The sequence below is a fragment of the Mobula birostris genome, chromosome 15 (genome assembly GCF_030028105.1).
Source record: "Mobula birostris isolate sMobBir1 chromosome 15, sMobBir1.hap1, whole genome shotgun sequence".
Lineage (NCBI taxonomy): Eukaryota > Metazoa > Chordata > Chondrichthyes > Myliobatiformes > Myliobatidae > Mobula > Mobula birostris.
Window position 1 is genome coordinate 8777217 of NC_092384.1, and position 24443 is coordinate 8801659.

At 42.7% G+C, this 24443-nt stretch overlaps 1 protein-coding gene across 4 annotated transcripts in view; it reads right to left on the reverse strand.

Moving 5' to 3' along the window:
* vac14 (vac14 homolog (S. cerevisiae)) overlaps positions 1–24443 on the reverse strand; it is a 468264-nt gene that overhangs the window by 229262 nt on the left and 214559 nt on the right. For all 4 annotated transcript variants that reach the window (XM_072279307.1, XM_072279308.1, XM_072279306.1 and 1 more), the window contains one exon: positions 23310–23442. In XM_072279307.1, coding sequence (XP_072135408.1) covers positions 23310–23442 — 133 coding nt within the window. The remainder of the gene's footprint in view (positions 1–23309; positions 23443–24443) is intronic.

Sequence of the window (24443 nt, forward strand, 5' to 3'; positions counted from 1 at the left end):
GAAGGTCTTACCTTGAGTGTTTCTCTATAAACTTCACGGGTCTCCTGACAATCAGCAAGTGTGTCGAGCTTCAGCGTAAACCAGGTGAAGAGATTAATAGTTGGTTCTTTGGAAGTGTTGTGTTTATCCAGTGGATTGCCTGTCCTGCCGCATCCCCCCCTCCAATAGCCTTGGAAAGCAGTCATCCTTCCTTCATTAGCATCACACAGGACCGACACTGCGCAGACTGAGGAAGTCCTGTACCAACAGCACAGCTGGCACCTGTATTTTGGATGATAGTGTCATCTCCTTGCAAGCTTATAACAGCTTGCGCTCTGCAATAGCCTAAGGCCTACTAGGTGAAGATACAAGGGGTTGTAGATGCTGAAATCTGGAGCAAAACTCTGCTGGAGGAACTCAGCAGGTTGAGCAGTTTATTTGCTGCCTGTAAGGTCTATCCTGAAAATTTACTCAATCTTAATGTCAATCTTTTGGACAGAAACTGAGAGCACAATGCCCAACGTACCCATCATCCAGGTTTCTTAATTCAAACATTTGGCCCTTGTTCATGATTCCTAACACTTTGCACCATCTTTGCTCTATCTGCTCTGCCAGTTTTCCTTCAAGCCATTCGAAGTCAATTGTGTAAGCGCAGGTTGTACTTGAATAATAGCAGAAATGTTAGCCAGATATCCTCTTCATTGTCTGGTCCCTATTTTGATTTGTCACTTACTGAAGACAAGTAAAGCCTCATCTTCATGAGTAAAGCATCAGCTGAACATCAATTGAACCCGCCTGAATGTTATCAAATGGGGCAACCAGCCTGTTGCAAAATGGAGGACACGCAGGGAGGCTAGCGTGCTATTTTCTGCTTTCTGAAGGAGTGTTTTTGTTACTGCTACATTCCTTAGCAGTCTTTGGAACAAAACCTTCATTTTTCTCTCACTGTGTCAGTGCTTTAAGCCAGCCACATATTGCATTAATAATATCACAGACAAAATTAAATCTGCAGCAAGAATTAGAATTTGGCAGGAAAGACTACTTTATTTTCATAGTCAACCAACAAGAATGAGTGCAACTCAAAAATGGGATGCAGTATCAACAACAAAATATCAAGAGGACAGGGACAGGCACAACCACAAGGGAGTAGCCACATTCTTTACTCCAGGTTAGGGGAGATTAAAACTAGAGTCAGAGGATTAGAGGATAGCTGATGTTGTTCTGTTGTTTAAGCAAGAGTAAAATTACAGGCCATAAGCCTGACGTCAGTAGTTGTAAATTAATGGAAGGTATTCTAAGGGACCAGATATATAAATATTTGTTTAGAGCCAGCCTGTTTAGGGATCGTCAACATGGCTTTGTGTGTGGTAGGTCATACCTAACCAAACTTAGAGAGTTTTTCAAGAAGGAAAGTTGATGAAGAAAGGGCAATGTATGTTGTCTGTATGGACCTTAGCAAGGCCTTTGACAAGGTCCCATATGGGAGGATTGTCAAGAAGATTCAGTTGCTTGCCATTCAAGATGAGGTAGTAAATTGGATTTGACATTGGCTTAGCAGGAGAAACCAGAGTGGTAGCAGATGATTGCCTCTCTGAGAGCCTGTATGTCATGGGAACTGGTGCTGGTTCAATTGTCGTTTGTCATCTGTATCAATGATCTGGGTGATAATGTAGTAAACTGGATCAGCATATTTGCAGATGACATAAAAATTAGAGGCATAGAGGACAGTGAGGGAGGTTATCAAAATTTGCAGAAGGATTTGGACCAGCTGGAAAAATGGTATATGGAATTTGATGCAGACAAGTGCCAGGTATTGCATGTTGGGAGGACAAACCAGGAACACAGCTCCATAATTCATTGAAAGTAGTGTCATAGGTAGATAGGGTTGTAAAGAGAGCTTTTAGACACATTGACCTTCATAAATCAAAGTATTGAGTAAAGGAGTTGGGATGAGGTGAGGCCAAAATTTGGAGTATTGTATACAGCTCTAGTCACCTACCTACAAAAGAGATATTAATAAGATTGAAAGAGTACAGAGAAAATTTACAAGGACGTTGCTGGGACTTGAGGGCCCGATTTGCAGGGAAAGGATGAAAAGGTTAGAAGTTTATTCACTGGAGTACAGGAGAATGAGGGGAGATTTGACAGAGGTATACAAAATTATAAGGGCTATCAATAAGGCAAGCTGTTTTTTTTTCCACTGAGGTTGGGTGAGACCAGAACTAGAGGTCATAGGTTATAAGAGGTTATAGATTAAGAGTATGTTACATGTTCAAGGAGAATCTGTTTTTTTTTGTGAGAATGCTGTAATGGTCTTTTGGAGGTCACCTGATGTGATTTTCCCGCCGTTGAGGTCACGTGATGACACGTGCCCCGTGACTATATAAGGGTCAACTCAGATGACGCAGTAGGTTTTTGAGTTTGTAGATTTCCAGGTAGAATGTGTTGTGCCTCCGTTTCTGTTGCGTGTTTGTTTTTGTGACGCAGTTTCATTTTTAAAACGGAAGGTGCGTTCTCTTACAAGATATTGTATTTGAGCTGGGAATTTGTGGCTGGAAGTGCCAAGTTACTCAATTCCGACAGTTTTGAAGGGAGAGTGAAGAATTCATCGAAGTGAAGGATCGAGAGAAGTCGGCATCGTTTGGCAGTTTAATAAAGGATCGATCCTATTGAGTCTTCGTTGAAGAGAAACTGTATTGAGATAACTCTTGTAAAAGCGCAATGAGTTCATGCTAAAAGGCTCTCTCTCTCTAAAAGGAATTTAAGGTCAGTGGATTTAAATTGTTTATTTTTGGCATCGGGAATCCTGTGGACAGAACCAGCAGTAAAGGTGCGTCGGTGAAGAAATCGTTCTCCAGAGAAGTCTCTCCCAATTGAATGTGCAAAACTGTTGGACTTTCAAAGTTATTGCTTTAAGAACTATATTTGACTGTATCGCTTTAATAACTGTTTCCGTATTTAACTCTTTAAGAGCCAGAGCCGAGTGGAGTTGATGAACGGCTGTTTTTTTTTTCCCTTATCGCTTTTATGTGTTTAATAAATGTTCGGTTGCTTTTATAAAACCTGTCTCGATTAATATTCATTGTTGCCGGTTACGTAACAAGTGAAAGATGAAATGTTTGAGGAGAACATGAGGGTGGTGCGAGTGTGGAATGAGCTGCCGGGGGAAGTGCTAGATGCGGGTTTGATTACAACATTTAAGCAAAGCTGGATAGATACAGTACTGTGCAAAAGTCTAAGGCACATACAGTACATATAGCAAGGGTGCCTAAGACTTTTGCACAGTACTGTAGCAATTTTGCACTTTGCGACTGCAAAAAAATAATTTCCTGTGAGTAAGAGTGATGGTAAACCCAATTTCAATATAGGTCTCTGTTGTGAGCAGAAAGGGGCAGGGAGACGGATATCATGGTTGGGAAAAGGGGAAGGGGAAGGGAAAGGGAAGGAGTGGGAAGCACGAGAGAGACTTCTGTAATGATCAATTAACCAATTGCTTGGAATCAAATGACTTTGCCTGTCGTTTCAGGGCTAGGTGTGTCTGTGCCACACCCTGCCTCTTCACTTCTCTGCCACCTGCACTGCACCCCTCCCGTGGCATGCACCTTCGCCATTCCCAACTTACTTTGCTGCTGCCAGATTTACAAACTTGCTCTCTGCTCCACATGGACAAACGCAGTACACCCTATCCTCGTTATACACGTCTTCAGACTATGCGGATTCACAGTTATGCAAGGAACCTATTTCTACCAACGTCTCGTAATATGCGTCGAAAGTTCACAGTTATGCGAGGAGCACTGCCTTCTCGCCAATACAAGTCACGTGCGCACACCTCACCATCTCACTGATGGGATGAGAAGCACCGCTTTCCCGCCAATACAAGTCAGGTGCGCACGCCTCACAATCTCTCCCCCGCCACTCTTGCATTGGTTTGGGCAAGGTGTGGATGCGCGATCTTAAACTTTTTGTTGGTTTTACCTACGGTGCAGTGATTTTGTGCTTGAAGTATTTAACTATGCCTCCTAAGCGTCTGATGTCATGTCTTGGGCCGTCAGCCGAACGGCAGAGAACTGCTTTAACACTTGAAAAAAAGTTGGAAATTATAAACAGCGCGGCATCAGCTGACGGTAACACAGTTCTGGGACGCTACTGTCCGGAACAGAATCTTGCCTTTAAAGTTCTTTTGTTGCTTGACAATGCGCCAGCCCATCCTAAACGTTTGGACAGCATTCATCCTAACAAAACAGTGCGTTTCCTGCCGCCTAACACAACATCGCTGATTCAACCACTCGACCAACGTGTAATCCACATTCAAGGTGTACGTATTTTTTTTACCGCGAACTATCTCTCAGATGCTGCAAGCAACAGACGATTTCGAAAATCCCAAGAGTTCACCAATGGTGAGGGAATGGGAATGGTGGAAGTCGGAACACCTGGCACAAATGGCGATGGACATGGACCCAAGTTTAGAACGGTGCCAGCATTTCAATCATTCCCTGCCGTCAACCCTTCTTCCCTACGAGTAAATTTATGCTGAAAAACAAAATGCTGCCAAGCAAACAACCCTCACCACTTTATGCAAATCACTGTAATCTGCTGCTGCCAGCAGTTCTAAGAGTTCTGTGAGTCTTTCTTCACCCCTTGCTGTGCTTGATATTATCCTGACGACCACAACCATCCACCTTATCCAAGTAAAGCTGCCCGACACCACAACAACCACTCATCTCCCTGAGCGAACACACCTGCCATTGTTGGTGAGTACTGTACACAGAGGATGTTAACGTTCTATGATTTATTACATGGAATATTACCTTAAATTGATTAAATGTAATACAAATATTGTCTTGTAGTACTGCTTTTGTGTCGTATTGGTATAAAAATGTGAATAAGTTACAGATAAAACATATTTAGGAAGCCCTCTGGAACGCATCCCTATTTTCTCCATTTAAATAATTATTCACATGATGCGATTTCACATTATGCGTCAACTTCAAGGAAAAATCCCCCGCATATAACGAGGATAGGGTGTACTGAATATCATAGGCACCCTAGCTATATATATGTGTGTGTGCCTAAGACATTGCGGTGCAGTCAATGGAACTAGGTAGAATAACAGTTTGGCAAGGACTAGATAGGCCAAAGGGTTTGTTTGTGTGTTGTGCTCTACAACAGTAACTGCAACACTACATCACTACATCCCAAGTCCTACACTCAATACCTTGATTGATGAAGATCAGCATGCCAAATCCTTCGTCAACACCCAGTCTGCCTGTGACGCTGCAAACTATGCACCTGTTCTCCTAAGTCACTCTGTTCCAGAACATTCTTCAGAGTGGTGGTGAGGTCTAATTTGGAGTATTGCATGCAGTTTTAGTTACTCACCTATATGTAAAAAAAATATATCAATAGATATTATTTATAAATCTTCATTTTTTATATCTTATTTTGTAAGATATAAAATGTTACGTTACATCAAAAGTTTATCCGGCTTAGTGGTAAGGCAGAAAGAAACAAACTCAAATTATCTACTAACAGCTACAGACCTTTGTTTATTGGGACAGGATAGCAGGCATTAAGTTACTTATCTAGGTGGGTGCAGGTTCTTCTCACCGCAGCACATATGGCCTGATCTGTGGCGTCATTCACGTTCCCATTCCACTGATGTGAAATACTGCAGTAGGTAGATCAATACTGTATTGAGTTCTACCCTGGTTTGACTCCCCAATATGGAACACTGTATTCAGATAAAATTTCAGAGTGGCACGAGATAGTTTGATCTGCTGCTCCCAGGAGCTCCTGCTGTACAGTAGCCCGTCCATGGCACTAGCATACAACAATACAGAACTTCAGCAACACAGCTGAAATGTGCCCAGCATTCACTGTATGCAAATTGTTGCCACATTTCTATTGTGACTACAATGTACAAATTATTTTTAAGTGCCCTGTGATATTCTGAAGTTGCAAAGAGTGTAATACCAAAGAAAATCATTCATTCTCATTGTCACAGAGTCAGCCTTGGAAGAACGCCTGATCTTGATGATGAATGCAAGCTGCTGGCATGATAACATCTTAAAGTTCTATTTCTGGTATCTTAAATGTTAACAAGATCACATTATTGTGGAGAGGTGTTGATTAAACTCTGCGCTCTGCCATATTAATGTTAACCTAGAATGAAGCTTTTAACAGGTAGTTCAAACTGTCCGCAGTGGTTGGACAGCAGTACCCTCACCAATTATTGAGAAATGTAGTGGATTATTAAAGATTGATGCTCTCTTTAAGAGAATCCCACCTGTGATAACCCAACTCCACTGAGAGAACTGTTACGACAGCACAAAGTTGAGAACCAATTAGTTGACAACCATGTTTTTGTTTTGCATCATATATCAACACATAACTGCTCCAGACTAATTTAATAAAAATAAATTAAGAATGCTGTGGAGTTCCTGATTGTTGGAATTAGTGTTTGAGGATATTATTTCATTGCTTCTTTACCTTTTCAAGACCAGACAATCTTTTCCATGCAAGCATTGGTGTACCAATAGATTCTGGAATAAGGATTCCATCCACTTTCATGGAAACAACATCAAACATCAAGTGGATAAGTCTAAGAAAGCCTTTAAAAGAAATCTTAACATAGAAAACCTACAGCACAATACAGGGCCTTCAGCCCACAATGCTGTGCTGAATATGTACTTACATTAGAAATTACCTAGGATTACCCATAGCCCTCTATTTCTCTGAGCTCCACGTACCTATCCAGGAGTCTCTTAAAAGACCCTATCACATCCGCCTCCACCACCATTGCCGGCAGCCCATTCCACGCACTCACCACTCTCTGCATAAAAAACTTATCCCTGACATCCCTCTGTACCTACTTCCAAGCACCTTAAAACTGTACCCTCTCGTGATAGCCATTTCACCCCTGGGAAAAAGCCTCTGACTATCCACATGATCAATGTTTCTCATCGTCTTATACACCTCTATCAGGTCACTTTGCATCCTCCGCCGCTCCAAAGAAAAAAGGCCGAGTTCACTCAACCTATTCTCATAAGGCATGCTCCCAAATCCAGGCAACATCCTTGCAACATTTCTTCAGCGGTTGAATAGGGGATGACTGTGCAAGCGTGTGACAGTCAGACCGTGAGGCAGTGGGAGAGTTAAAAAGTGAGCAGATTGACGGAGCGGGCGATGTAGTAGTGGGAGACAGAGTAGGAAGTCGTTGAATCAAGGGGCTTCGGCGAGCAGAGGGTGAGGACGAGCCTGCTCCCAGTGAGGCAAGGCCAGGTAAGTTCCTTTAATTAATTTAATTACCTTAAGAGTAGGTAATGGAGGCAGCAGTTAGGGCAGTCGAGTGCTCCGTTTGCAGTATGTGGGAAGTCAGGGCGAGCACAATTGTTCCTGATGTACACCTGCAGCTCCTGACAAACCGAGTTAGGGAACTGGAGCTGGAGGAACTTCAGATCATTCAGGAGGCAGAGGCAGAAATAAACAGGAGTTACAGAGAGATAGTCACCCCTAGGAGTCAGGAGACAGGTAGCTGGGTGACTGTCAGGAGAAGGAAGGGGAATAGACAGAATGAGCAGAGCACCCCTGCGGCCGTTTCCACCAATAATATCATTTTGGATACTGTTGATGGGGACGACCTACCAGGGACAAGTTGCAGTGGTTGCGTCTCTGGCACGGAGACTGGACCCTCAGCTCAGAAGGGAAGGAGGGAAAACAGGAGAGCAGTAGTGATAGGGGATTCGATAGTTAGGGGGACAGGTAAGAGGTTCTGTGGAAGAAATCGAGAATCCCGGATGGTCTGTTGCCTCCCTGGTGCCAAGGTCTGCGATATCTCGGATCGAGTTCTCGATATTCTCAAGAGGGAGGGTGAGCAGCCAGATGTCGTGGTCCATGTAGGGACCAATGACGTGGGTAGGAAGAGTGAGGACGTCCTGAAGGGTGTGTTCAGGGAATTAGGTGCCAGGTTAAAGGACAGGACCTACAGGATAGCAATCTCAGGATTGCTATCAGTGCCACATGCAAGCAGGTTTAGAAATAGTAAGATAGCACAGATCAACACGTGGCTGCAGACATGGTGCAGGAGGGAGGGCTTCAGATTTATAGATAATTGGGCAGTTTCCCAGGGAAGGTGGGACCTGAACCGACGGGACAGTTTACATCTGAACTGGAGGGGGCCAAACATTCTTGCAGGTAGGTTTGCTAGAGAGGCTCCAGTGGATTTAAACTAGATACAAGGGGGGAGGGGAACCAGAGTGTAGGAACAAATGTAGGGGAGAAGGAAGAAAAAAGAGATACTAAAGTTGTTAGTGATAAACAGAGAGTAAGAGGTGGAAAATTTCTTAAATGTGTTTATTTTAATGCTAAGAGCATTGTAAGAAAGGTGGATGAGCTTAGAGCATGGATTGATACCTAGAAGTATGATGTTGTAGCTATTAGTGAAACATGGTTGTAGGAGGGGTGTGATTGGCAACTAAATATTCCTGGATTTCGTTCCTTCAGGTGTGATAGAAGCGGAGGGACAAGAGGGGGAGGTGTTGCATTGCTTGTCAGAGAAAATATTACAGCAGTGCTCTGGCAGGACAGATCAGAGGGCTTGTCTAGGGAGGCTATTTGGGTGGAATTGAGGAATGGGAAAGGTGTAGTAACACTTATAGGGGTGTATTATAGACCACCTAATGGGGAGCAAGAATTGGAGGAGCAAGTTTGTAAGGAGATAGCAGATATTTGTAGTAAGCACAAGGTTGTGATTGTGGGATATTTTAATTTTCCACACATAGACTGGGAAGCCCATAATGTAAAAGGGCTGGATGGTTTGGAGTTTGTAAAATGTGTGCAGGAGTTTTTTGCAGCAATACATAGAGGTACCAACTAGAGAAGGGGCAGTGTTGGATCTCCTGTTAGGGAATGAGATAGGTCAGGTGACGGAGGTACGTGTTGGGCAGCACTTTGGGTCCAGTGATCATAATGCCATTAGTTTCGATATAATCATGGAGAAGGATAGCTCTGGACCCAGGGTTGAGATTTTTGATCGCAGAAAGGCTAACTTTAAGGAGATGGGAAAGGATTTAGAAGTAATGGATTGGGATAAATTGTTTTATGGGAAGGATGTAATAGAGAAATGGAGGTCACTTAAAGGTGAAATTTTGAGGGTACAGAATCTTTATATTCCTGTTAGGTTGAAAGGAAAGGTTAAAAGTTTGAGAGAGCCATGGTTTTCAAGGATTATTGGAAACTTGGTTCGGAAAAAGAGAGATATCTACAATAAGTATAGGCAGCATGGAGTAAATGAGGTGCTCGAGGAATATAAAGAATGTAAACACAACCTTAAGAAAGAAATTAGAAAAGCTAAAAGAAGATACGAGGTTGCTTTGGCAGGTAAGGTGAAAATAAATCCAAAGGGTTTCTACAGCTATATTAATAGCAAAAGGATAGTGAGGGATAAAATTGGTCCCTTTGAGAATCAGGGTGGACAGCTATATGTGGAACCAAAAGATATAGGGGAGATTTTCAACAATTTCTTTTCTTCAGTATTCACTAAGGAGAAGGATATTGAATTGTGTAAGGTAAGGGAAACAGGTAGAGAAGTTATGGAAATTATGATGATTAAAGAAGAGGAAGTATTGGCGCTTTTAAGGAGTATAAAAAGTGGATAAGTCTCCGGGTCCCGACAAGATATCCCCTAGGAACTTGAGGGAAGTCAGTGTGGAAATAGCAGGGGCTCTGACAGAAATATTTCAAATGTCATTAGAAACAGGAATGGTGCCGGAGGATTGGCATATTGCTCATGTGGTTCCATTGTTTAAAAAGGGTTCTAAGAGTAAACCTAGCAATTATCAGCCTGTGAGTTTGACGTCAGTGGTGGGTGAGTTGATGGAAAGTATTCTTAGAGATGGTACATATAATTATCTGAATAGACAGGGTCTGATTAGGAACAGTCAACATGGATTTGTGCGTGGAAGGTCATGTTTGACAAATCTTACTGAATTTTTTGAAGATGTTACTAGGAAAGTTGACGAGGGTAAAGGGGTGGATGTTGTCTATATGGACTTTAGTACGGCCTTTGACAAGGTTCCACATGGAAGGTTAGTTAGGAAGGTTCAATTGTTAGGTATTAATATTGAAGTAGTAAAACGGATTCAACAGTGGCTGGATGGGAGACGCGAGAGAGTAGTGGTGGATAACTGTTTGTCAGGTTGGAGGCCGGTGACTAGTGGTGTGCCTCAGGGATCTGTACTGGGTCCAATGTTGTTTGTCATATATATTAATGCTCTGGATGATGGGGTGGTAAATTGGATTAGTAAGTATGCAGACGATACTGAGATAGGTGGATTTGTGAATAATGAAGAAGGTTTTCAAAGCTTGCAGAGAGATTTAAGCCAGTTAGAAGAGTGGGCTGAAAGATGGCAGATGGAGTTTAATGCTGATAAGTGGAAGGTGCTATATTTTGGTAGGACTAATCAAAGTAGAACACACATGGTAAATGTTAGGGCATTGAAGAATGCAGTAGGACAGAGGGATCTAGGAATAATGGTGCATAGTTCCCTGAAGGTGGAATCTCATGTGGATAGGGTGGTGAAGAAAGCTTTTGGTATGCTGGCCTTTATAAATCAGAGCATTGAGTATATAAGTTCGGATGTAATGTTAAAATTGTACAAGGCATTGGTAAGGCCAAATTTGGAGTATTGTGTACAGTTCTGGTCACCGAATAATAGGAAAGATGTCAACAAAATAGAGAGTGTACAGAGAAGATTTACTAGAATGTTACCTGGGTTTCAGCACCTAAGTTACAGAGAAAGGTTGAACAAATTGGGTCTTTATTATTTGGAGCATAGAAGGTTGAGGGGGGACTTGATCGAGGTATTTAAAATTATGAGGGGGATAGATAGAGTTGAAGTGGATAGGCTTTTTCCATTGAGAGTAGGGAAGATTCAAACAAGAGGACATGAGTTGAGAGTTCGGGGACAAAAGTTTAGGGGTAACACAAGGTGGAACTTCTTTACTCAGAGAGTGGTAGCTGCGTGGAACGAGCTTCCAGTAGAAGTGGTAGAGGCAGGCTGGGTATTGTCATTTAAAGTAAAATTGGATAGGTATATGGACAGGAAAGGAATGGAGGGTTATGGGCTGAGGGCAGGTCGGTGGGACTAGGTGAGAGTAAGCATTCGGCACAGATTAGAAGGGCCGAGATGGCCTGTTTCCGTGCCGTAATTGTTATATGTAAATCTCCTCTGCACCCTTTCTATAGTTTCCACATATTTCCTGTGGTGAGGTGTCCAGAACTGAGCACCGTACTTCAAGTGGTGTCTGACCAGGGTTCTATATAGCTGTAACATTACCTCTCGGCTCCTAAACTCAATCCCACGGTTGATGAAAGCCAATGCAACATTTGCCTTCTTAACCACCGAGTCAACATGCACAGCAGCTTTGAGGGTCCTATGGACTCGGACCCCAAGATCCCTCTGATCCTCCACACTGCCAAGAGTCTTACCATTAATACTGTATTCTGCCATCATATTTGACCTACCAAAATGACCAACCTCACACTAATCTGGGTTGAATTCCATCTGTCACTTCTCAGCCCAATTTTGCATCCTATCATCCCGCTGTAACCTCTGACAGCTCTCCACACAATCCACAATACCCCCAACCTTTGTGTCATCAGCAAATTTACTAACCCATCCCTCCACTTCCTCATCCAGGTCATTTATAAAAATCACAAAGAGAAGGGGTCCCAGAACAGATCCCTGAGGCACACCATTGGTCACCAAACTCCATGCAGAATATGACCCATCTACAACCACTCTTTGCCTTCTGTGGGCATGCAAATTCTGGATCCACAAAGCAAGGTCCCCATGGATCCTATGGCCTCTTTCTCAATAAGCCTTGCATGGGGTACCTTATCAAATGCCTTGCTGAAATCCAGATACACTACATCTACTGCTCTACCTTCATCAACATGTTTAGTCACATCCTCATAAAATTCAATCAGGCTCGTAAGGCATGACCTGCCTTTGAGAAAGCCATGGTGAGTATTCCTGATCATATTATGCCTTTCCAAATGTTCATAAATCCTGCCTCTCAGGATCTTTTCCATCAACTTACCAACCACTATATAGACTCATTGGTCTATAATTTCTTGGGCTATCTTTACTCCCTTTCTTGAATAAGAGAACAACATCTGCAACCCTCCAATCCTCCGGAACCTCTCCCATTCCCATTGATGATGCAAAGATCATCGCCAGAGGCTCAGCAATCTCCTCTCTAGCCTCCCACGGTAGCCTGGGGTACATCTCGTCTGGTTCTGGTGACTTATCCAACTTAATGCTTTCCAAAAGCTCCAGCACATCCTCTTTCTTAATGTCTATATGTTCAAGCTTTTCAACCCGCTGGTGGTCATCCCTACAATCGCCAAGATCCTTTTCCACAGTAAATACTGAAGCAAGGTATTCATTAAGTACCTCTGCTATCTTCTCTGGTTCGATACGCCCTTTTCCTCTGTCACACTTGATTGGTCCTATTCTCTCATGTCTTATCCTCTTGCTCTTCACAATCATCAGGAGCTCATTTCCTACATAAGCACATACTGTAAAAAGCTGTGCAAACCTTTGTGGTCAATGACAGCTTAAACCAGGGATGCAGGTCTCACAGTGGGGTTGTCCTATACAGAGGTATCCCACTGAAGAAATACATCATCAGAAGACTTCATCTGAGATGTGCTCTGAGGGGAAGATTATCTACTGAAGCAAATTTAGCTGCTGAGCTACACAAACACACTGGCAACAAAACTGACCAGCAGGTATGGAGCTTCAGGCTCCACCTGAAGTTCAGCTTAATTGGGTACTGGTTTTATAGTCAGTTCCATGATCTTAAACCTTTGCTGAGAAGGTGACGAAGAGTGCTCACACCCCACCCAAAACAAAGCATACTGCATCAGTAACTACTGCCTGAACTTTCACTTGTGCAGAGCTTCAAATACTAGACAATGCCACAAAGATCCTCAAAAGGAGGGGTTATAAATAATTCAACACAGTGTAATGGAAAGAAAAAGGGCTGACGTCAGACAGAGATGGCAAGAAAAATGTGAAGTGATTCAGTTTGGAAGGTCAAATTTTAAGGCAGAATGGTTTGATTCCTCGCAGTGTGGAGGAGCAGAAGGATCTTGAGATCCATGTCCATGGATCCGGCAAAGCTGCCGTGCAAGTTGAAAAGTTTGTTAAGAAGATGAAAGACGTGTTGGTCTTTGTTAGACGGGGGATTGAGCTGAAGAACCATGAGGTAATGTTGCAGCTCTACAAGTCTCTGGTTAGAACACACTTGGAATATTGTGTTCAGTTCTGGTAATCTCATTATAGGAAGGATGTGGAAGCTTTACAGAGCGTGGAGAGGAGATTTACCAGAATGGTGATGGATTAGAGAACATGCCTTATGAGAATAGGCTGAGTGAGCTAGGGCTTTTCTCATTGGAGCAAAGGAGGATGAAAGGCGAGTTGATACAGATGATAAGAGGCATAGATCGAGTGGATATCCAGAGAACTTTTTCTAGGGCAGAAATGCTTAATACAAGGGGGCATAATTCTAAGGTGAATATAGGGACGTACATGGGGGGATGCCCAAGGTATTTACTTATTTACCCTGCCGGGGTGGTGGTAGAAGCTAATATATTAGGGACATTTAAAAAACTCTTAGATAGGCACATGGATGATAGAAAAATGAAGGGAAGAGTTAGACTGATCTCAGAGTGGGTTAAAAGGTTCAGTACAACACATGGGCCAAAGGGTCTGTACTGTACAGTAATGCTCTATGTTCTATAAACTGTAGTCAATTGAGAACAGCGATTGACTGTATGACTCCAAAGGGCTGATAAAATAAATGCCAGTGGCAGTTGGAATTTAATTCAGAGAAGTATAAATAAATTTGCTTTAGCAGAAGAAATAATGAGAAGCATTCTTGGATGCAACACATTTATAATAATATGAGAGCAACAGCATTACCAGAGGGTATTTCTGCAAAAGTCCTGGAAGGCGGCAGGGTAATGGGAAAGCAAATTCGTAAAGCACGCAGGATCATTAGCTTCATAAAGAGAGATGAAGTGGAGAGATGTACAGATCCCTGGTAGACCACTGCAGGAGTCTTGCATCGGATTTTTTTTTAGGAAGAATGCTTGGAGAGGGTGAAGACGATATTTACCTGGGTGAATTTAAGAGTGAGATTTCAGCTGTTAAGATTACATTGGAGAAGTTGTACAGTTCCAGAAGTTACAGAGGATTATCTTAGTAGTTATATGTCCTCTTTCTTCAAAGAAAAGGGCTTCTCTTCCTCCACTATCAATGCTGCCCTCACCGATATCTCTTCCATTTCGCACAAGTCTGCCCTCACCCCATCCTCCTGCTGCCACACCAAGTGCGCCACTTCTTCCTTCACGACCATTCAGGGGCCCAAACTGTACTTCCAGGTGTACTTCCAAACTGTACCTCTTTCATCATAAACATCCCAGCTCTTTACTTCATCCCTCCCCCTCTCCTGGTTCCACCTATTACCTACCTCTTTGTACTTCTTCCTCCCCCCCCCCTTTCTTTCCAGTCGTGATGAAGAGCCTCAGCCCAAAATGTTGACTGTACTCTTTTCCATTGCTGCTGCCTGACATGCTGAGTTTCTCCAGCATTGTGTTTGTTGCTTTGGATTTCTAGCATCTGCAGATTTTCTTGTGTTTGTGAAAGGCTACAGTCTGCCTCCTTTTACAAAATGCGCTGAAGTTACTCATGCAGACTTCCTTGATACCATCCTCTCAGCTCATGACCCCAACCACCTAGGAAAACAAGGGAAGCAGGCACTGGAATCTAGAATAATAACCTGCTGAAGGAACTCAGTGCAAGTCTGTGGTCTACCCCCTTTCCCTACTCTGGCTTCTGTCCCCTTCTGTTCCAGTTGTGATGAAGGAACTTGGTCTTCATTTTTCTCCATTGATGCTGCCTGATCTGCTGAGCATTTTGTGTGTAAGGGTCGAGCCAGCCTCTGTGGGGCAGTTGGTGGGATGGAGAGATTGTCGAAGTTTCAGGTCAAAATCTTGTATCAGTACTCGTGGGGAAAACCACTTTAAGTCTCACACAATTTTAACTAGAAATAGTCACCAACCCCCTCAGTAATATTGGATCTAACTGATGGAACTCGACAGCACAGAAGGAAGACCTCCACCTGAACGACAACAGTGGTTCAAGAAGCTCATCACTACCTTCTCAAGGGCAATTAGGCATGGGAAACATATGCTGGTATTTCCTACAATGCCCACATTTTCTAAAGGAACATATAATAATAATCATACAGATCATTTTCAATTTATCAACAAAAGAACTGAATTCCAAAAGATCATAATATAATTGTGTTTAGATGGCCCTTAGGATATTAAATGTCCACACCCAAGAAAAGAATTCAGCAGCTTTGAAAGCCCATTTTAAAGGGTCAGCGTTCAAATCCCAGGCATCCTACTGACTCATCAAAATTTTGAAATGAAGCGTGAGAATGTAATTAAGACACATTATGGGAATCAGTTCACTGTTTCCAAGGAAACCATTCATAATGTGCAAGTATTGAAGGGACGCAGATTTTCTCCATTTTATCTCATTAATATGAATGTCAAATGTCAGGTCAGTCTAAATATTCAGAACTTCAAGTGAAAAAATAATTATGCAAATATTATCCAAATATTTATTGAAAGTGGGTCATAAATTGAAAATTGCCAGTAGTCCTCATTTACATTTGCATATCAGAGCAATGAAAAGACAGACATTGTGCACTGAGAAGTTTAGTCTCTGCGTGTTAAGTGAGTACATTTTCTGGACAAGGTAGGAATGCACATTTATTGAAGCTAATTTGAAACAGGCTGCATCAAAAGTTCCCAAGTGTTGTATATACCATGAATGCCTCTCAGACAGGTGTGAGATGAGGGTCAAAGCACTTTCAGAAACTGTAGGAGAAATACAGTTATGGGTATGAGCCAAGTGCTTGAATCAGATGGATATGAGCAGCTTCAAACTGTCTCAGAGGCATTGGCTCCACCTGACTGGTGATATATTGCATATGCTCTGCAGGAAAGGAACACAAAAGCAGGTGCAATTATACATGACAAAGCAGATGATGAGGCAAGCAATGGCTCTTGTAAGCGCAGTCATCAAATAGGGGATAACTTGGTAGTGTAGTGGTTCGTGCAATTACCAACCCATTAATTTCCTGCAGCTATCCATAAGGAATTTGTACATTCTCCCCGTGATCACCCTGTTTTCTCTGGGTGTGCCAATTTCCTCCCACGTTCCAAAGATATATGGGTTAGAGTTAGTAAGTTGAAGATTTGCTATGTTGGCACCAGAAGTGGGCTGCCAGCACAATATTCGCTGATTCGATACATATTCCACTGTATGTTTTGCTGCCTACAACTGTACATCAGTCTGAGGTTGGAATTCTTCCCTGAGGTGTTCACTAAAACTCTGTGTAACACTGGCTCAGGTAACACTGGCTGTATGAGCTACTGAATACACCACTGTGTAGGGACACAAATTTATCCTGAAAATCTGAGCTGGCACACTTCAGCTCAGTATATGGCCGGAGCGGGAAGCACAGAGTCAAATATCGCTATGATGATTGTATGTTCTAGTATCAATTGTTTGGCGACAATATAGTATAAAGTATAAAGGAGATGCTGTCTGACCATTAAGAATTTAAACCTCATCAAGTCTGAGCAGGCTTAAAAGATCCTCCAGTAATAATTGAAAGAAGAACACCAGACCCAGCAAATATTTGTCTCAGCCACAGTCAGGAACAGGTCTAAAAAATTTGTCTGTGCCAAGGTTTTGATTTTACAATTGCAAGTAACCTCCCCAACATTGCCTTGAGAATGTAAGCGAGCTGCAGAATGCATTAGCAGCTGCACAAAATTAGTCCTGTATGATTCTCTCTGTAACAATTTGCTGTGTCAAGACCAAAAAGATATATAAGATGAAATTCTGGCACCAGTAGGATGTTTCTTTACAGTACTGGGGCAGCAGAGTTTAAAGTGTTACACCTCAAATGAACAGCACTTTCCAACCCCTGTGGGGTATTCCCAGGGAATGCTGGCATACCCCCAAGATGAGAGAAAGACAGTGGAGCCCCCTTAAGTTCCTGAAGAAAAATGTGTTCTATGCTCTGTATAATGGAATAAATGTCTTTTTATGATCTGCAGCCAAATCACCCTTTGAAAGACATATGCAAAACTCAGATTAAGCAAATTAGAAGGTTCTCACTCTGTCTGTTGAGGTTTTTTTTGAACTCCTGCAATGTAGAGGTGAGAAGTATTGTACGTAGCATACTGATTCTGATCGGAGATATACCTGTAACAGGGTTCTGAGAATCAGGGGAATCCTACCTCTCGATTTGAAACCTGTGAGTTCATCACAGATATGAATAAGGAGAGCCTTCTGGATTAGGTTGCGCACACACAGAAGAGTCTCTCTTCAAAGTTTGGGTGAAGATGGCTTTTGGTGACCTCTCTTGTCAAATGTCTTACTCTGTTCATTCTTACAAGATTTTTTTTCTGCAATATTTAGCCACTGTTTTTTGGGGAGAAGCTGCTTAGAACCACCAAGGGCAACAGTGAAAACCTACTGAGGTTTGCTTTGTGGACAATTAAAGTCAAAGTAAATTTATTATCAAAGTACGTAGGTAAATATCACCAAATACTACCCTGAGATTTATTTCATTGCAGGCACTTACAGGAGAATAAAGAAATACAATAGAATCTATGAAAACAATACCATGGGGGCGCCATGGCAGCGTAGTGGTTAGTGCCACCTGATTACAACTCGGGGTATCGGAGTTTAATTCTGACACCATCTTTAAGGAGGTTGTATGTTCTCCCTATGACCACACAAGTTTCCTCCCTTAGTTCAAAGACATACTGGTTAATTGGTCATTGTAAATTGTCTTGAGATTAGTCTAGGGTTAAATAGGTGGGTTGCTGCGTGGTGTGGCTTGTTGAGCCAGAAGGGCCTGCCTGTGCTCTCTCTCTCTAGATAAATAAAATACGTAAACAAAGACTGACAAGCAACCAATGTGTGAAAGAAGACAAATCGCGGAAATAAAAAAATAAATAAATCATGCTGCGAACATGAGTCGTGAGTCATTGAAAGTGAGTCTGTAGGTTGTGGAATCAGTTCAGAGTTGAGGTGAGTGAAGTTATCCAGAGTGGTTCTGGAGCCTGATGGATGTAGGGTAACTGCTCCTAAACCTGGTGGTGTGGGATTTAAGGCTCTTGCTCAATAGTAATAATGAGAAAAGACCATGGCTGGATGGTGGGGGTCCTTGATGGTGGATGCTGCTTTCTTCTGGCAACACTCCTTGTAAATGTGCTCATTGTGGGGAGAGTTTTGCTGATTGTGGACTGAGCTGTATCCGCTACTTAGTTGTGCTTTGTGTTGCCTATGACTGCAGGGGGAATACCTCTGGCCTTTGAATAACACTTGGTTTGACCATGCTGCATTATTACAAGAAGTTTGTAAGCGATTGCCATCAATTTTGTTAAGAGCAATACAAACCCTGTCTGACCAATGTAACACTTGGGGGGTGGGGTGGGGGAAGGAGTATAAGCTGAGAAGTAATAAGTGAAGCTAGGTGGATGGAGGAAGGTGGGGTGGGGAATGAAGTGAGAAAGTAAAGGGCTGGAGAAGAAACGATCTGATAGGAAAGCAGAGTGGACCACGGGAGAAAGGGAAAGAGGAGGGGTACCAGGAGAAGGAGATGGGCTAGTGAGAAGTTGAAGATCCAATTAATGTTAGAAATAATAAAGATTAATGAATGGAGGATTAATATAATTCATACATCAAAAATCTTTAAAAACTGTAGAAATTAACAGTACTAAATACCACTGGGTACACGTGACAACCAATGATCTAATTGAAGTAGCTGCATAGATGGTGGATGCAAAATCAGAATCAAATTTATTTCATTGTCTTAGTAATACAGTGCACAGGCAAAAAATATGAATTACAAAACAAATAGTGCAAAAATTAGGTAGTGTTCATGGACCATTCAGAAATCTGATAGCAACATGCAAGAAGTTCTTCCTGAATCGTTAAGTGTGAATATTTAGGCTCTTGTACCTTCTCTCTGATGGTGGTCATGGCAAGAAATCATGTCCCAGATGCTGACCGTCTTTAATAATGGATGTCGCCTTCTTGAGGGAATGCCCCGTGAATATGTCTTATACGGTGTAGACAGTTGTGCCAGTGATGGAGTTGGCTGAGTTTCCAACACTCTATAGCCTCTTTTAAGCACAGTAGATGTTCCATACAAGGCTGTGATGCAACCAGTCAAAATGATCTCTATCATACATCTATAGAAATTTACAAGAGTTTTTGATGCCATACCAAACCTAAAACTCCTAACAAAGTAGAATCACTAGTGAGTCTCCTTTGAGAATGCATCAACATGCTGGTCCCAGGACAGATCCTTGACACCCAGAAAGTTAAACCTGCTCACCCTTCCCCCGACTCTTCAACCAGGACTGATATGTGTTCTCCTGCCTTCCCCCTTCCTGAAGTCCACAATCAATCTTTTGGTCTTATTGACATAAGAATTTAACAAATAGGAGCAGGAGTTGGCCATCTGGCCCGTCGAGCCTGTTCTGCCATTCAAAAAGATCATGGCTGATCTGACCATGGACTCATCTCCACCTACCTGCCTTTACTATGTAACCCTTAATTCCTGTAAGCAAAAATCTATCCAATCTTAAATATATTTATTTAAGAGGAGGAGCTTAGGAGGATTAATGGAGCCTAACAGCGACTCCTTTGCTCGCATTTTCAGAAACAGCCCTATTTCTATCTTTAATATCTCTATTTTTCTCTTTCAGGGTTCTTTTGAAGACCCTGACCTGGAGTTAAACGCTGACTACGGTCCTCTGTGGGAATGGGACCCACTCTCGGGGTTTCACAACTGGCCACTATTCGGCACGCCAAGGGCTCGGCCTAAGAGCTCAGCTTGCCTTCAGAGGGCCGAGATCTCATGACTCTGGAGATGGGTGGATCGAAGGTCGGTGTCTGGACAGGAGATCGATGTGTCGTGGGAGATGGAAGATCTAAGGCTGTGTGGCCGGAGACCTGAGATCTTTGGGCACAGAGTTTGGAAAAAGCATCAGAACGAACTGTTAACATTGTGAACTAGCAAGTTGTTTGTTATGTCTCCCCTCCCACTGTGAAATGGAGACACGTCTTTCTCTCTTATTAGGGAGAGAGAGAGAGAGGGAGACAGAGAGAGAGAGAGAGAGAGAGAGAGACAGAGAGAGAGAGAGAGAGGGAGGGAGGGAGAGAGGGAGGGAGGGAGAGAGGGGAGAGGGGGAGAGAGAAGGAGGGAGGGAGGGAGAGAGGGGGGAGGGGGGGGAGGGGGAGAGGGAGGAGAAGGAGGAGAGGGGGGGAGGGGGGAGGGAGAGCACGAGCGCCTGTGGTATGTCGAATACCGGGTGAACAAGCAGTCCTTAGAGTACTGCAAGGCTGTGTCTTGGCTGTACTTTTGCTCACGCTTGAGTGCTCGGTGGCAGATACCGATGCTGTTTTTTTAAACTGCCCGGGGCAGGGGGCATCGTTGCTTGCTGCCACTTACATATGGGAGGAAGGGGAGCTGGAGGGGTACTTTGGGTTCTAACATTTAACAGGTGACACATTGGTGGCAGTTTGTCAGAGATTTCTTCAAGCTGGAAGTCTTCCAGAAATGATCGCGAAGGCATCACTGCCTCGTAATTGTTGATTACAGTGTTCATCTCCTCCAGTGGCAGCTTGACACTTCCCAAGGGTGGAATGTAGACTGCTACCGGGATGATGGCAGAGAACTCTCTCAGCAGATACAGCAGATGACATTTGATGTCCAATGTTCCAGATTTGGGGAGCAGGACTGAGACAAAACTGTCACATCTGTGCACCACGAAGTAAATGCCGCCACCTCTGCCTTTACCTGATTTAACGTCTGGTCCAATGGGTAAAGCCCTCAGGCTGGATCGCTGTGTTTGGAATGTTAGAGGTGCCATGTCACTTTGAAGCAGAGTACGCAACAGTCCCTGCTGCTCAAGGTTCAGCTTTACCTGGAATCCTTCCTGGCAGCTACATTTTCTGAGGCAGTGATTGTCCAAAGATCATATTCAGTGAAGACATCAGCAAATACAACAGTACTTACTGTCCAAGAAAGGAGGAAAGTCAAACAGGACACTGCAGACTTGTTGACAGGAAAGCCTGTCATTCAGCATGGAGTAATAGAGAATGTAGGAAAACATAATTTAATTAAATTGAGCACGTTGTTGAAAGAGAAATACTATTTCATGATTTTACTAAGCAGCAAAGACCCTCCTCCATCTTCCTCTACAATTTGGAGCCATGGATATCCAACACAGGAAGTACCAATATTGCAGTCTTGCAAAATTCTCCAAATCCATTGGCAGAATAGAGAAACCAACATTTACAGTATCAAGTCAACTAAGCACACCATATTGGCACAATCATGACAGCAGGCTCAGGAAACTAGCACTCTACATTGAGCTCTGTCACAGGGCTAGATTCCTAGCAGAACAGAGCAAACAATTCCATAGCATTATCGCTAACTTCCTCAATGATTCCTGAGTATCTTTGGCACAAAGTGGAGAAGGAGCTTGCACGAATGCAGTGGTCTACAACACCTCGAGCCTCTACACAGAGAGTATATTTGAAAGTACAAACAATGGAAGAAACACTCAACTTTCCTACAGCAGAGTCTAAGTGCCCACATAGGACTTTTTAGCTACATAAGAACTCAAAGAATTGAATGGAAGTCACTCTCCGTCTGGAAGAACTGCTGAAGGAGGAAATGTTGAATTAATATAATGACAGATATGTAAGAGGATGGATGAGGGGCAACCAGAAGATCCAGATACATCTGGGTTTCCAAAGGGTATTTAATAAAGTACTGCATGTTACACAAAATAAGGCATCAGGAGGTTAAGAGAAACTTATTTGCACAGGAAGAGAATTTGTTAAAGAACATAAGGAGCAAATGAGGCATTCTCAGTTGGCAGATGGCTAATAGTGGGAGATGGGGTTTTGGGTGTTTACAATCTACATTAATGATGTAATAATGGAGATGGCAAAGCCGAATCCAAACTTGATATAAAATCTAGAGAGGAAAGTAATTTTGAAGTGAATTCAATTGACTGTAAAGAGATGGAGACACATCAAGCAAACTGTGGGGAAATGAGAGGTTATCCGTACATTTTATCTTAAATAGTAAGAGATATTCAGAGACTCAGCAGAAATTGTGCAGGAAGCTTTTTATGTCAATGTTGTACTTAGACACAACAAACAATAAGCTGAACAAATAGTATGTGTGGTTTTATTCCAAGGTAAATGGAGAATAAGAGGAGGGATGTCTTGCGTCATTTCCACAGGCTTTGGTGAGACAGCAGACACAATATAGTGTTCAGTTTTGATCTCCAGATCAAAGGGTCTTTAGAATTCCTGAGAGGCAGTGCAATGTACCTCCATTTGATTGATTCCTGGCTTGAGCACAATGTCTCAGGAGATTGTGGGATGGGCCTATAATTGCCTGAAATTTAGGGAAATGAGAGGGCGTGCAATGAAATTTATAAGAACCTGAGAGTGCTTCACTGGTTTCAGGACGAGAGGCTGTCTGCCTCGAACTGAACTACGGAGCTTGAGGGACTTTCCTGCTCCTAAATCTTACTTTATGAGTAAAAGATCTCTCAGATTATTTCATCACTCAATATTATTATAATCCCATGGGACTTCGAAGTAAATTAGCTGCCACATTAGTTACTTTGCAACTGACTACGCTTCAGAAACTGCAGACACTGATATGCTTTGAAATTCTGCATGCATTTTCATTATTAATTGTAACAACCTTTTCCCTTTTCATTTTGACCTAAAAAATATTGAACTGAAGCCTCCTTTCCACGATAGAGGGTTACATGCCACATTCTGCTTTCTCTCTATAATGGTGTCTATTTTGTCATAAATGGAAATATTTTCAATTCCTCAACACCAATACCCTTCACAAATAAATATCAATAACACAAAAGAATAGTGGAAGTTCAAGCCTTTAAAGCTCTTTTGAAAAGAACCCATGGCAGTGTGCATAGATTAACTAAGGAATTTGGAAATGTCAAGTCATAATGACAAGGTTAATTAAAAGACCTTCCAAATGCACACAAAACTACCTTCGTTCTCCACAATCAAAATGATATAATTTCCGACAGCATTCACGTTAAGTAAACATTGAAGATACAAACTCAAAACAGGAAAGTGAAAAACCAAGTGTGCACTTACCGGATGATAAAAGGCCCTCGAATTTCCAGCAGACTTTTCTCATTGTTGAACTGCTTCAGCAAGTTGATCATGAACTTGAAGAAGTAAGAGTTCATGGTGGGAGTCGAGGGAGAGCACTCCAATGTGCGTGGCTCTACAGCATACAAAGTAGAACATCAGCATGTAGTCTGCCACCAGCTTGCACAATATCCATCATTTTCAAGAGCTCAGTCCCAAGAATAGTCAAAATTCACCACCTTGGGCTGTGGAAAGGAACTTCTAATATTTTTTTCTGCCTGTCGCCTTCCCATTAGTTTGTAACATGTTTGTCAATAGATAAAAAGTGAAAAGCAAAGTCTTCTTATTTCTCACAACTTGTCTTTCACCTCAAGGCAAAACTTGGATCATTCTAAGAATGAAATTATTACCCTAAACCACCGGTGGAGCGCACCGACTCCGACACCATGGCTTGAGGCCTAATCCTCACACATTCAAGACAGCAAGCATATATATATATATACTATCAGTAACATGTAACCACGCAAAATAGTCCAGACCCAGATTCCACTGAATCCCACCGAAATCTGCATTCGAAACAATAGAGCTTGACTTCTTTGTCTTCTGCAGAGTGAACACGGGGGGTGGGGGGCAGCACCAGCTACAAACTGAATGCAGCGCCACACACATCAAAGTTGCTGGTGAACGCAGCAGGCCAGGCAGCATCTTTAGGAAGAGGTACAGTCGACGTTTCAGACCGAGACCCTTCGTCAGGACTAACTGAAGGAAGAGTTAGTAAGAGATTTGAAAGTGGGAGGGGGAGGGGGAGGGGGAGATCCAAAATGATAGGAGAAGGCAGGAGGGGGAGGGATGCAGCCAAGAGCTGGACAGGTGCCACACCACCCCAATGGAGTGTATTCCCTATTCTCACCCGTCAGAAGATGCCTGCAGCCCAGCCCAGCAAATCCATCCCACTTGTCTCCCAAATGCTCATTGTCAGTAAGATGTTCATACCTGGAGGGGGCCTGTATTTCCTTTGCCTAAAGAAAGCATTAGAGAGACTACAGAGGAGATTTACTAGGATGCTGCCTGGATTAGAGAGTATGTTGTACGATAATAGATTGAGCAACAGATTTTCTCTTTGGAGTGAAGGAAAAT